The sequence below is a fragment of the Drosophila ananassae genome, chromosome 3L, assembly GCF_017639315.1.
Source record: "Drosophila ananassae strain 14024-0371.13 chromosome 3L, ASM1763931v2, whole genome shotgun sequence".
NCBI classification, from domain to species: domain Eukaryota; kingdom Metazoa; phylum Arthropoda; class Insecta; order Diptera; family Drosophilidae; genus Drosophila; species Drosophila ananassae.
In genome coordinates, this window is record NC_057929.1 from 19,450,079 (window position 1) to 19,465,665 (window position 15,587).

General features: G+C 36.2%; 1 protein-coding gene across 1 annotated transcript in view; it reads right to left on the reverse strand.

Moving 5' to 3' along the window:
* LOC6493892 (inactive serine protease scarface) overlaps window positions 1-15,587 on the reverse strand; it is a 19,008-nt gene continuing 3,421 nt past the window's right edge. The window contains exons 2-7 of the mRNA XM_001961347.3: window positions 9,703-10,048; window positions 7,666-7,839; window positions 917-1,674; window positions 701-853; window positions 374-642; window positions 1-308 (exon numbers count right to left, since the gene is read on the reverse strand). Coding sequence (XP_001961383.2) covers window positions 16-308; window positions 374-642; window positions 701-853; window positions 917-1,674; window positions 7,666-7,839; window positions 9,703-10,048 — 1,993 coding nt within the window. The 3' untranslated portion in view covers window positions 1-15. The remainder of the gene's footprint in view (window positions 309-373; window positions 643-700; window positions 854-916; window positions 1,675-7,665; window positions 7,840-9,702; window positions 10,049-15,587) is intronic.

Genomic DNA, 15,587 nt, shown 5'->3' on the forward strand with positions numbered 1-15,587 from the left:
TTTACCTCTTCGAGCTCAAAAACGTTTTAGCAGCAGTGGTTTATTGCGATCGGCGAAAGCTGTGTTAATCCACTTGATGTCGGGCTTAGCGAATCGCACTGTTTGTCCATCCCCGCAAGAGCTCTCGCCGGCAAAGATACCCTTTAGTCGGACATTGGATCCGCTGCCACATGCGAGGGCGCTGCCCACATCAAATTGGCACGCGTCGAACTTTGTGGCGCTGCACACGCTGCTTGCATCGGCTCCACAATCACTGCGGCCCTGGGCCGTGGTGTCTGTCACATGCATGATGGCGCCTTCCTCATGGACTGTCAGAGGAAAAAGGTAAGTGTGAGTATGACGGTGGTTTTTTTGACTGTTGAAGCAATCTTACTTGATAAGGCCTGCTTTCCCCATCCTGAGGTAACGCATTGCTCCGATGGCTTAGGATCTTCGTCGCTAATGCATATAGGTTGAATATGAGTCGCAAACTCCAGGCGCTTCTCGAGTCGGATAATAGCCAAATCATTGACGTTGCTGGAGGGGTCGTAGGATGGGTGCACGTCGATGCTCTTGGCGCCAGTCAACTGGAACGGTAACGGCTCGTTGGTACTGCCCAGTTCCCACTCACCAGCTTTGATGCGGATATCGGGTACTGGGATTCTGATGGAAAGTATTATTAGTCCCCATAGTTTTTATGAGCTTAATTTTAATCGCTCACCCGTTGACGCAGTTAGCGGAAGTCAGCACAAATTCGTCACCGATTATAGCACCGCCGCAAAGCAATGTCTTGCTAGATTCGCGCAGAATCATAGCTTGCCACGGGATTTCGGCGAAGTTGGCATCCAGATCCTTTATTCCCGTAGGTTTGGTGCTGCATTCAAAAAGAAAAAAAAATTAAGCATGCGATAAAAGAACTAGATAATTGTTATCATACCGCTTGTTTCTTGTGGCGCACACGCCAGCCAAATTTACCGGCCAAGGGTCAACGTAATTCGGGTCGCGGCAGCATTTGCCAGGCGTTCCGGTCTCGGTCTGGAGGCAGTCGGTTAATGGAACACGGAAGGCAGCTTCCATAGGAGTTAGCTCGACTGGAGTATCGGAAAGTACCCCGATGGCATTGCAGTAATTTTCGGAGGTGCAGACTAGAGCCGAGGCGCATTTGGCGAAGTGTTTTGGAGTGTTTGCGGTCTGAGGTGTTGGAAAGATTTGAGGCGAAAGCTGGTCCTCCCCGCGATAGATTGGCTTCTCATTCGAGGGCTGGGGCACACGATCCTGTTCGTAGTCTGGTTTTTCACGGTGCGGAATTTCGTTAACCGAAACTGGAGGAAGGTACCCGTTGATGGGGCGACGTGTTGCCAAAGGCTGGACTTGAGTCGGTTGGGGGCGTGGGGACTGCGTCACAGCGCGAGGTGTTGTGGGAGGTGGTTGGTAAACAGAACGCTGAGTAGTTTGTAAGGGTTGGTAGGCGGGGCGCCGAGTAGTCTCAGGCGGTAGGTATTCGTTAGTTGGCCTGGTGACAGGTGCCGTGGTGGGCAGCGGGCGACGCGCAGGCTGGGTGGTGCGAACAGCGGGAACTGTTGGGTTGGTGGGTAGCGGAAAGTTTTTCTCGGGCAGGTTAAAGATATATCCATCCTCTGTTAGTGTGGTCGATGGCATGCGGCAGCAAACGTCCGGTTCGTAGCAACGGTTGGGCTACATGAAAAGGCGAAAAAGGGGGGATTGCCAGATATTAGAAGAGTAGTTATTCGAGTTTTATTGACAACGTGGATGCAAAGACATCGGGCAAGTAAAAGTGCAAGCAAGCGTATTAACATTTTACAGGCGAGCGCTGAAGCTAACAATTTTGTTTGCCCATGTGTTGCTACCTGGTCGTTAATGTGGCCAATTCTGTCTGTCATGGATTTAGCGCTTGGCTTGAATGGTAAGCGAAAAAGTGTAGCTTTAGGGTGACACACCATAGGCGGACTCAATAAAATATTTCCCCAGTTGCCCCTCCGGTACATTCGGCGGATATGGATGCACAGCCAAAGTCAGATCGCAGATGTGTGCATGTCGGATGCAACTTTTGTTCATTGAAACTGTCAAGAAACGTGGGGGTGTTGGCAACGTTGGCTGCACTGCACCCACGGAAATAATACTCAATATAAAATTGAAAACATAACGACGAACAAAAATAGTTTCTAACAATGACTAAGTATTTACTTATTTGCTGCTGAAGTTGTTAAGAGAGTTTTATGTACATATATATATGAAGATTTAAGATTTGAAGATTTAAAAAAGTTCGGGTCAAAGGTATCATGCCGAATAATAAGCAAGAGCTGACCGTATATGTTAAAACACATGAGTGCCGTGTTTTGAATATTTCTCGCCACTAACAGGTTTTATTAGTTTAGGCGACAATCAAACTTATTTAAATATATTTTCATAGATTTGGTCATTATAATCATTATCTCAAGCTGCGAAAATGATTTCATGTGCTAAGTTGTTTACATATTTTAAAACAGCAAACAATTTTCCTTGTCTCCATTAAATTAATTTGAGGGCTGCCAGCTTACGCAATTATCGAGATAATCATCAACTTTGTCGCCTACAAAAGAATTGAATTGAATAAAACCTTTGCGAACTCAAATCGTTTCACACGGAGCTCGGAAAGGGTGCCGAGCTGCATTTTCGGCCGACTCAGCCTTGGGCTCGGGATGATTGTGCGGAGGCGGAACCTCGGAGTCATTCCTAAGGTGTTAAGTAATGGATCGGAAAATTAGGAAATCCTGAATCTTATTCATAGTTTTTATGACACTTAATACTGTTTCCTTTTTATGTAAATGGGTACCTGTAAATTTCTTGTAAAACCTATAAAGATATCGAAATACATAAAAGTCAAAGATTTACAAGATAACAAGAACAACTCCAAAACGCTTTTAGAATTTATTGTTACATATAATCAAAAGAGTTTATACATTAGCACATATTAGATATTATACATATATATCACATATCATATGTAAATACACATGTGCATGCGGTTTCATACAGCGGATATATGTACATTGTCCTGATCGGTTGCTTTTGAAACTAATAACCTTTATAAACCCACTAATCCTTTAACATAAAAAAAGACTAACTAATTAAAAAAAAAAACAATAAAGGAAAGCTAACTTCGAACGGAGCCGAAGTTGATCTACATTTGCAGTTATGTAGCAGCTTATATTATATATATATAGGATCGTATATAGTTGGGCGATCCTTATGGGAATTCGTCACCCTCAACAATGATCAATTGACCATCAAATCAATTTTCTAATAACAGCCCCAAGCATCTTTAAAAATACAAAGGCTACGCCATTTCCGATCGTTCAGTTACATGGCAGCTATAGGATATATATGTATATATAGAATATATGTCGGCCGATCCTTAAGAAACTTGGCAGATCGGATAAAATTTCCCAAAATGAAATGGAACGGACAGATGGACATGCTTTAATCGACCCAGGAGGTAATTTTGATAAAGAATATATATACTTCGGGTCGGACACGTGTCCTTCACTGCGTTGCACACATAGGACCAATATTATAATAGGGTAAAATGGTATAACAAAAATAAGGGCAAGGGTATAAAAATGTATTTTTTTAAAAGCGAAACATCGACTACTTCTTTCATTATTTTGTACATTAAAAAATCATTTTTACAACTAATATCTTTAAATTTATGTCAAATGATATTCAAATTTTAGTTCAATTAATATCTTATCTCCTGTAGGTAACATTAAACAATGTTTTTCTGTATTCCTCATCTAGACATAAGAACAATCTCGGTTGAACAAAAAAAATTTAACTGAGAGTAGTCGTTTTCTGTAATTAGATGTCAAGTCGTCATTATCTTAATGAAGGCATCTCATTAGGAAGCCTCATGCATTACATTTTATGTAATAAGCGATGTTATTATGACCGACTACTTGGGAAGCACGGCGGAACATGGACTACAATTGTGATCAATGACAAAGGATCGAAGGAGAAGGCACAATCCCTACGTAACCTGAATCTTCGCCCCTGCCGCTCCAATCGCTCTTCCCCCTTATCGGTATTGCCGTTGGCCATTGCATAGCTTATGATCAATCATTTTACCCCAAGATAATAATATTGCCAACAAAAACCACAAGCTACTTGTGTACCAACGACAGCTAAAATATGTAATCACCATCAACAACCAGCGGGGAGACTCAAAAATGCTTTTAATAAATGTTGTGGCTCGGCATACAAGATAACTTGTTCATCGTTTTTTTTTATTAATGTCTCATAGATTGTCTGGTGCAATTTGTTAATAATGTTGAAATTACTATACGTGCATATACATTTTTAAAAATTATATTTTCGAGCCATTACCAAGTTCAGCGGAGGCAGCTACAGAGGCTACATTATGTGGCTTCGGTGATAGGTCATAACATACACTTCGATGTCAAGTATACCAATAGGTACGATGCGGCTGGCTTAGGAAAAGGTTAAGCGCAGATGCGGTTTTGGACAGAGGAATTTACGACATAAATGTTATGTACCATACATGAAATTATTTTTACGGCAACATTAATGCGTCATGTCACAACACTAAATTCTCCAGTCTTTTTTTTTTTGTAGGCAGAAGAGCCAAAATTTATATGCCTATAAATTGAGCAATTTTTGATTTGGTTGTTATGCGGGGTGCTATCTTACGCTGAATCCATTCTTGTTACGCTGAAACAAACCCCGCTGATCTGAGTAGCAAGAAGTTGTAGCTTCTTAAAGTCAGTACCGGCCCTGAGGTGGCTGCTTGTGGTTGACCTGCCAGCCAGAAATTGTGACATAAGTTTGGCGCTTAAGTCTTTTGTTTATGCTACTTGCGATGCATCAGTGACAGGGGCCAGTTTTTAAAACCATTTATTTACGACCAAGCTAGATGCAACAAATGGGCATAGTCTTACACAAGACACAAATTAAGGTGAAGACACTCTGAGCTGGTAGGGCGCCACAACACAACATTTAATTGATTTCAAATTCACAGACGATCACATACGATCCGTAATGATAGCTTCACGGCAGTTAAAATCAATAAAATAATAAAAATGATGATCATAAAATACACATTAAGACAAGGGAAGCCAAATCCACTAGAGAGTGATTCTGCACAGCCGTGCATGGAACGAATCACCTTTAAGCTCAGTCAACGACTTGTCCCCCTTCCCTTACTGGCCATGAGCTTGACCTAGGCCTTGAGTTTACCTCTCAGGTTCATCTCGATATAATAACCATGGAGGCGCGCGTTATGCTCTGTTTACTCAGCGAACTTTTTTGATGGGTTACGGTTTTAGACTTTTAGCTTTCGCATTGTAACCAAATAACCGGACTGACATAAATCTGAACTAATGCTTCGTGACGGTTTTAAACTACACATAATCTAGATTGATACTTACCTCTCGACGACTGAACATGATCGTTTACACAAATGTTTGTAGAATTTATGGTCCAAGACCAGAGGTGATGAGACAAGAACATCTTTATTAACATGTATATATCTGATCAAGATTCCATTTTTTATAAATAGGCATAATAATTTTTGCTTTATGTAAAGAACTAGTCCCATGCACTATATCACTATAAATTAAATATCTCCTCTAGCAGGCATATACAAGTAAGAAAAATATAATCGCCATAAGAGATTTTTTTAAGTCAACACAAAACGAATCTGATTACAGTACAAAGATTTTCTTTTGGAAGTAATTTAATTTCTGGCTTATAAGGGGATATTAATAAATACAGAAACAATCTATGGGCAAAATTAATGCGGTCCTGGCTATACGCCAAACTTTTGCAGCATCAATAAAAGCAGCAGATCGACTTATTTGCAGAAAAAACGGCTCCGTCGAACTAGTTGATAACCCAGACGTTGCTTTTTATATTTCATACACTCAAGGCACTTTTAGTATACCAAGACATTTCGTAAGTGCCTGCATAACTTATCAAGTTCAATACGTCATGGTGAGAAACACTTATTTAACCAAGGAAAGGGGCTTTCTGTTAATTACTGTCAAAAAATATATTTAGTTAGAAACATATTCAAGGTTGAACTACTGCCTAAACTACATTAAATGTGCCGCTTTTCATTATCAACAAGCAGGTTAACCTAAATAGAATTAAGGAGAAGTCCCACCCATAAAAGTTTTTATGAGTGGTCTAATTTAAATGAAAAATTGCAGGCCTGTGAAGCCATTTTATGAATAATTTAGTAGCTTGGGTGAACTCCGAACAGCTCAATTGACTCTTTTCACTCGTACAAGGGCATGCGGTCATCATGTAACGGGTATTGCCGCTTAAATTCGAAGAAGTAACCGCTTAAATTCGAACTGCAGATGTTGTAGTGCAGCATATTTCACTTGCTGCTCTTACTTTTTTAGGCGTTGCATGCAGCGGCAGCAGCAGCGAACGCAACTGACCCGTTTGGTTGGCCGTTGCATGTAAACAAATTATGCAACTGCGCATGCCTGGTAAAAATCTGAGATATCTCTTAGTCGCGCAACCTGCCCTCGTCGCCGCTCGTTCTACCACGCATATGAAGACTCCCATTTTGCCATCGAATGCTACCAAAGAGTGTGCACAAGGAGACTACTATAAATAACTAAATAAAGGGAAATTGGAGAAACGTATACGACGTATACGGAATGCTCACCGAAAGGGAGTTTTTTGTATCCATATTCACTACAGGTGTGAAATGGAACAAACTGATAGCATTAAGACAGTTGGATATAAAAATTTAGTTGTAACGATTAAAATTATTTTAAAATCTGCCAATAATAAATATGGTAAATAAAAATGATATACTAAGCCTCCGTATTCTGCTTGATGATTTAAATGAATAATAAATTAAAAAGTTTCGAAGCATATGCAATGACGACTATATTCGAGTCTATCGACTATAAGGAACGTAATACCATAACTCACTAAAGCCAAATAAGAATTTAGCTCTTTGACCATTAACACCAACGGAATTCGCAAGAGGAGACTGTATATGTGAATACAGTAGTCGAAGTCGATGTCTTCCCCACGCTATCAAGTCAACATGCCAAAAAGAAACAGTTAAATTTATGTTCACATTTCGAGTCCTATGGCAATGTCATTACTAATTGTTTATAGGGTACAAGCTCTGAAAATTGCAGTAGTATACAGTTCACCCGTTCGGACAGCAGCGAATGGAGCTCACACGATGCACAATGCTCCATCCGCGATTGCCAGAGAACAATTTGCCATTTGGTGGATTGTGAGTAATTGTGTGCTAATAAGCTATTGGAGCTTCGTTGGTTGCTAAGATGGTGTATTTGTTTTCAAGAGAGTTTCCTCATATTCGGCCGGAGCTTGTGAAATTCATAGCAACAGTTGCGGTCGAGTCTGATTTGGGCGACCGACGCTGCTGAGGTCGTTTTGTTCAGGCGATTGTCTCGTCATTTGTACAACGTCAAGCTGACTTTATGTTGCTACTTTGCTAGTATTACACTACCATCGTCGATTTCATGGGGAAACCCTGCGTACTAATGATGTTGTGATATGCTACGATCTTCTCCACTCTAAATTGCCCAAGTCACGGCGCTAGTGCTACAGCGTCTCAGATGATCTTGATGGCCGTTGGCTATCGGCCATCGGCTATTTCAAGGCGCCACTTACCCCTTGCTTCTTAACGTAATTGATGGCAATGATTTCGCCGCTGCGACAATTCTCCGGTGCCACACAGTCCGAATCGAAAGCACAGGATGCGAACGGTAGTGCGGTGGTTGTCGTTGTGGTTGTTGTTAATGGAGGTCGGTAAGTGCAGCAGGTGTCGGTTTCCGGTTCGCAGTTCTAAGGAGGAAAGAAATCGAATTAACTTGAGCCAAAATAGAATAAAAATCGGGGAAAAAAACGTCGGGAATCTTTCCAAGAGTGGCACATCCTTGCAATTGCATATATAAATATATATGTTCACGCCTCAGTGTCCATTTGCATGGCCAATGATTTCTGGTGTCATGGTCAAAAGATCATCAAAGTGCAGCCAAAGTGCTTACATAAATGATGTGCTAAAAAGTGACCAGTCAGATGCCCAAAGCAGTTGCAGTTGGATTGAACTTTACCGCCATCGCGACGTCAGACCTTCGCGTAGAGCTTACTAATTTTTTTCGCTTGGCAAATAATGCCGCTTGGTCAGCTGGCATTTAGCAAACGAACAATTGAAAATTAATAACTTTGCCAGTCTGAGGCCAGAGATCAAGAGGTGCAACAGAAGCCAGAGGCGGAATCATCTTGAAATGCATAAGAATCTAATGAAGTGCTGCCAAAGACAGCTATTGCCATAGGCAATAAATAACCTGCTCACACCGAAAACTGGCACTCCATACATCAGTCAGATCAGACCATGAGTATTACAAATTAAACTGTCCCGTCCTTCTTAATTATGTATGTATGGGTTTATGGCTCCCAAAAGAGAAGAGCAAGAATTGAAAACCCATTTGAATGTGGTTGGTTCGTTCTCAAGTCTGACCTTGACGGATGAGAGTATTGGCCCGAACCAGTTGATCATGCCAAATGGGTATAAAATAGCCCGGATATACTTTTAGAGTACTAATTTCGTAGATCGTCAAAACCATTTCCAGTGTTGCTTGACAGCATTGTGATCATTAATATTAGGGTTCTGCTTCTTCAATTTTCAAAAAGAGTTTCTTTGCTATTTTTAGACATACATTTAATCTAATATTGAGTGTATTTGGCTAAAGAATATTAAAGGTAATTAGATTTAAAAAAACGACAAAATTTACCATTAAAATATTTGTTGTTTGAAGATATGCTACTTAATTTCTTTTGCTGAGTTTACAGAACAGCTTACGCACTGTGAACGAAGCAGTTTTATCTAATTTATTTCAATTTAATTTATCTAATAAATGGTAATAATGACCATTTTTATTAATAATTTTTTTAATATTTTTATTTTTAAAGTCTATTACTTTCTCAACTGTTATTTTAAAAAATCAAAGTATTTCCTTGTTAAAAAAACACCTAAGATCTTGTTACAAAAAAAAACGTTTTTATTTAACAATGTCACTGATTTCGAAATACTGATTTCGTTAATTTATTAGGAGGCTATAGGATCTGCTACGATCAGAGTGGTCTCAGTTATTTATGGATAGATTAGTTTAAGGTTATACTAGCATCGCCTTTTATATTGATTTACATAAATTTCTTTCCGAAGAAGAGCGAACTTGGCGGGGGCAATTAAACATGAACTTCGTTTTTTATTTCATTTCAAGCGATTACGAAATTACTGGCTGTCTGGTCTGCACGTATGTGGGGCTGGTATTCCGAACTTCGGTAATGACAAACCGGAAAATAACGGTAACTGTGCCAAACAACACTGGTGATCACAAACACAACAACCACCGAAATGCAGATCAGGCGGACTAATCAAGCACAACCACAACGGCAATATTTTTCGCTTTATCGCTGCAGAAGGGCTTTCCATTTTATGGGTTTTGGGCTTGAGCTCTGGTAGCCAACAGGTAGACGGATTTGATTGGGGATTCGCTTGTCAAGCGCCTGTTCAAGCTTAATTTGGTTTCTCGCCCACGGGTAAAACCAATACACAGCAAGTATTATGCAATAGACTGTATTTCCCGGACATACGATTAGGCCGCAAAGGGTCCTTAAAAAGGGGATGCGAGGGATGACACTTACTTGGATCCGTGGCACTTGCTGGCTAAAGAAGCCATTCAAGCACTGTCCTTGGCGAACACACTGCTGTCCCTGAGCACACTTTAAATACTCCTTGGGGGGCAAATAGGTAGGCCCTTGAAATGGCGAAGCTTGTCGGCTAATAATGGCGTGCTTGAGGAAAACGTTCGACGTGGGGTTTACCGAAAAATGTGTTTCCCGGAGTTCCTTTACGCCGCTTTGGTATTGACCATTGAGAAACATATTTTCCTGATAGTCACATTTTCCCAGGGCCAGCACACAAAATACTAGGAGTATAGTAGGCTGCTGTCGAAAACGTCCCATTTTAGTGTAGTTGGAATGTTGAATACTGAAAAATGAAAAATGAAAAAGGAGGGAAGCGTTTAACAATGTCAAACAATAACTATACAATCAATGGACTTATTAGACTCAGACTCATTGCACCCTGTAACTATGGCTGATTACCAAAATAATTTGATATTACACAAGTAATCAAAGCCGCACTTTTTTTTTAACCTTGAGCTTAACAAAAAATGTTATTTCCCTTTACTTCTGATAAACATAATTTGTTTTTACAGCGAGGCAAAATGACTATTATTCCAATTTATCCTTGTTATCTCATATGTATTTATATGCAAATTATATGTTTTAATTCCCGATTTAAAATAAAAAAATAAAAATTAGGATTTTTATTTTATAAGTTTTATTATTAAATTCAAGAATGAGTTATAAAGATATCCTATTGGATTGATCGTTGATTATAAAACTGATTTTACAAATTCAATTTTCTTATAACTATAGCTTTTATCGGTGACAGCGACGCTGGCAGCATAGATGGACTTTGGTTGAATAGTTTTGATTGGTCAGAGCTTTATGCTGACATGTAGGTTCCCAGGATGGGCACTTGTTTATGAATTTGGAGCAAAAGGGGTTTGATGTTTACGTCTACTGTCGTCGATAAAGGCGTGTGAATGGTTTATGTCTATGTTTATGTCTGGATGCCAATGATAATGCTATGGGAAAGGGTTTGTGTCTAGCCTATTTGAATTATTCCCACAGTAGGCTCTGGAATGTTGTTTATATACGATTTGATAGGTATGGCAGGGTATACTGGTTTTATGGGGGATTCGTTATCTAGGGTATTTGCAGATACATTAAGTGTATCTGTGGATACACTACTCGCCCCTCCTTTAGAAATTTCAACATCCTTGTTGAATTCGACAACAATTTCTTTGTGGTTGGCTAAACGCTTATAAGTGAATATTATATAAATTGTTATGCTTACAACTATAAGTATTAGGCTTATAAATACAATCCATTTGTAGACAATATCTTGTTTTTGTTGTTTGATTAATGATTCTTTAAGTTTTTAAAATTGGTGTTGGTTCATGTAGAGTTACATTGGTACTTGACAATATTATTTTATATTCATTTATATTCTTTGAAGTAGTGAATTTGATATTTCTTATTTCAAGTGTACATTGGCTTAATTGTATAATATTATTTCCTTCAATTGTTTTATTAAATAATTCACAATTTTGGTTAATTTGCGTTTTACTTAAATTATATGTTATTACAATATTTGGTTCAATGTATTTTATAAATTCTTTTTCTGAAATAAAAGTGTGTTGACAAATTGCTAATTGATTTGTAAGGATCTTTGAAATACATTGGTCAGTTACTAAATATTTTTGATCCATTACATCCACTAAAGGATTTGCAGAATTTTCCAAATAATAAACACTTTTATTATTATTCATAAAATATTCAAATTTATCATTTATGTCAATTTGGCGGCCTAAATTATCTGGATATTTAATTATTCTGTATTTTTGAGTTTCATTAAAAGATGTTGGTATATGGGCTAAAATAAAAGTATTTTTGGTTTGACTGCATATCCAAGCTGAAGTCTTTATTGATAATAATTTTTCTTCATTAATGTCATCTAACTCTTCATGTTTTAATATTTTAGGATTAAATATTCCAATTCTTGTTAACTGAATCCCCATTTGTAAATCTTCAATGTATTCTAGAAAAATGTGTAAAGAGTATCTAAAAAGGTGCAAGGCTTCATTTTCCTCTTCTTCCCGTATTAATTTATTTATGTCTTCTGTATGTTTATTTATTATACCAATGATTTCATTAAATTCTGAATTTTCTATCATATTTTCTTTTATATTATTTAATTTTACTTCTAATTCTTTTTTATCTTCTTCTGTTAGTGTACCAAACAAATATTTGTGAGCTGATCCTACAATATTTACTAATCCCCGTTTTTGTCTATTTGATGGGATAATCCCTTTTATTTCATGTTTTAATTGTTTAAGTGCTAATGCTATATCTGGAATTGTTTTATATAAATTTTCATATTTTATAAATTCTTGGTATGTATTTAATATTTTTGTTTGATTTATTTCTATCATGTGGTGTTCGTAATTAAGAGGTATTTTTATAGTTCCTGTATTCAATAGTAAATAGCCATTTTTTGAAGTAATTGGGACAATACTAATTTGTTGAGCCGTTATTAATGGTAACGTTGTCCATGGTACTATTATTATCACTTTCAATATCAGAGTCAGAATTTTCAACATTTCTGGAATAACGAGAAAAATTGCGTTTTTTAAGTTTTTTAAATTTACTTTTGTGTTTTATTACTTTGTGACCCCTATTTATTTCCTGCCAGTGTTTTTCATCTTTTTGTATAATTTTTCCTGTTTTCTTAAATGGATTAACAAGTTTCGGCTTACGTTTCATATCTTTTTCAACTTTTGCATAATTTAAATCTACCTCATACTCTTCCCGTTTTTCATTAATTTTATCAATTTTTGATTCTTTTATTTTTTGGACATTTTTATTAGGTTTCATACCGAAAATAAATATTTCAGCAGGTGTTCTACCTGTAGTGTCATGTGTTATTTCATGATTATAAACATATGTAGCTTTTTCGATATTCATGAGCTTGTCTTCAGCATCATTAAGTGTATTTATGATTCGTAATTTTTCATTAATTGTTTTGTGAACTCTTTCTATATCAGCTATACCATTCTTGCTACTAGTAATTTCGATCTCAATATTTTCTTTTTCTAACCAATTTTGTAATGATTTGCATACTAATCCGGGATCTTGATCCATTTTTATTATTTTTGGTTTACCTAACATATTAAATATTTTAAGTAATGCTTTTTTACTTTCGATCCAATCTGTGGTATGAGTTTCTATAATTGAAACAAATTTTGAATAGATATCAATACAAGTTAAAAATTTTCTTTGATCAATAAAATAATAGTCAATTACATATTTTTCACGGATATTTTTACTTTCAGGGGTTTTTTCAAATGTTAATGCTACTTTTCTATGTTCTGCCTTGCATAAATTACAAATATCGCATTTATTAATTATATTTTGGATTAATTTTTGTGCATCTGGAAAATAGTATTTAGCTTTAAAATCTTCATATGTTTTTTTAATACCTTGATGAATAGTTTTCTCATGAATATTAATTACTTTCTCGTGAAAATCTGCGTAGGTAGATATATTAGGAAGTATTACTGATGCTTTCATTAATTTTGTTCCCAAATTTGGTTTAATTAATTCCATGAAAGCCCTTTGAAATATTGCGAAATCTTCGTCATTATTTATGTACATTACAAAATTGTGTCCACATACAAATTTAAGAATAATATCTTTTGCTGTACGTTCCGTCATGTTACTATATTTTATTGTATTAATTGTTTTATTAAAATACCGGACTAATTCATTACTATCTTCATTTCCCTTTTCAAATATTAATTGGTGACTGAAAACATTAATTGGACGCTCTGTAATCTGAATACAATTGCCATTATCTTCTTGGGCGCTATGTATAGTAGCTCCTGTGCTTTGTAAATCATCTTCGTTTTGAAATGTTTCTTCTAGTTGTTCATTATTTGATTCTTTTTTAGGTAGCCTAGATAAGGCGTCTGCTACATAATTTTCCTTTCCTTTAATGTAATTCATACCACAATCATATTGACTAAGATATATTTTCCATTTTTGTAATTTCATATTAGGTTCTTTAATATTGTGTAACCAAACTAGTGGTTTATGATCGGATGTAATTTTAAATTTTCTTCCAAATAGATAGGGTCGGAAGTACTTAGTTGCCCAGACTACGGCTAATAACTCTTTTTCGATAGTTGAATAATTTATTTCATGATCATTTAATGTTCTACTTGCATAGCAAACTGGTCTACCTTCTTGAGCTAGGACAGCTCCTAAAGCATAATTACTAGCATCAGCAGTTAATTCAAATGTTTTTTCAAAATCTGGATATCTAAGGATTGGATCATTTGTAATTAGTGTTTTTAATTTTTCAAATGCTTCAACGTAATTATTATCTTTGACATTTATTTTTGAACCCTTCTTAAGGCACTGGGTCATTGGTTTAGCAATTTTTGCAAATTCTCTAACAAACTTTCGGTAAAATCCACAAAGACCAATAAATGATTTAATTTGTTTAGGAGTACTTGGAATTTTAAAATCGTGAATAGCTTGAATTTTATTTGGGTTTGTTTTAATTCCTTCAGTAGTAATTATATGGCCTAAAAATTCTGTTTCTCTTTTCATGAATTCGCATTTATCTAATTGAAGTTTAAGATTGGATTTTCTTAATCGGACGAAGACTTTTTGAAGGGACTGAATATGTTCTTGTAAGGAGGTCGAAAATATAATAATATCATCTAAATATACTAGGCAATGAGTTCCTATTATATCGTGAAGAATATTATTCATACATCGCTGGAATGTAGCAGGAGCATTTTTTAGACCGAAAGGCATTCTAGTATATTCATAGTGTCCTTTCTTGGTGGAAAAGGCTGTTTTTTGAATTGATCTTGGGTCCATTTCAATTTGATGGAATCCCTTTGCCAGATCTAACGTTGTAAAATATTGACATTTTCCTAACTTATCTAGTATTTCATCCATATTGGGAATGGGGAATTTATCGTCAATAGTTATCTCGTTAAGTCCTCTGTAATCAATAGCCATACGAAATTTTGGAATGCCCGATGCATCCATTTTCTTGGGTACTATTACTATAGGACTACAATAAGGAGATTTAGATTTGCGGACAATACCTTGTTTAATCATATCTGCTATTTGGTTTTCTACTTCATTGTCATAAATATAGGGATAAGTATATGGTCTTCTATAAATGGGATCTTCATGTTTAGTTTTTATTTTATGTTTGATTTCATTTGTGAAGGTCAAATTGTCACCCTCATGATACTGAATATCAAAGAATTTGGACATTAGAGAATGTAGTGCCGATTTTTCCTCACTGTTGAGATGATCATCTCGAATATAACTAGTTTTTAATTCTGTTTCCAATGCGTAAATGTGTTCTTCATCCTCTAACATGTTTGTATAATTTTTGTTATGTTCCTTTATTATATTGATCATTGGAAATTCGTAATTATTTAGTTTAACAGTATTCTTTCCAAAATCTATTTGGGCTGATGTAAGGTTTAAAATATTACGTCCTAAAAGAAAATCGTAATGATTGGAAAATTCTTTGACAAAAAATTTTTGTTTTGATTTAAATAATTTTGGAATTATAAATTCAATGGATTTATTCAAAGTGACTGAATTTCCTACTGTTTGAACTTTTATATTATTTTCTTTAATTGGATATTTTAAAAAATTTTCATTTATTAAACTTATACTGGAACCTGTGTCAATAAGGCAAATGCATGGTCTATTATCAATTTTTATTTTTATTGCTGTTGTGTTTCTTCCGAGGCTTGTGTCTGAAAATTTTCAACTATTTCCATTGGTTCTGGTCTATTCTGTTGGTCTGATTGTTTTTGAGGAACATTAACAGATCGATTATAATTTGGAGAGTTTTGACC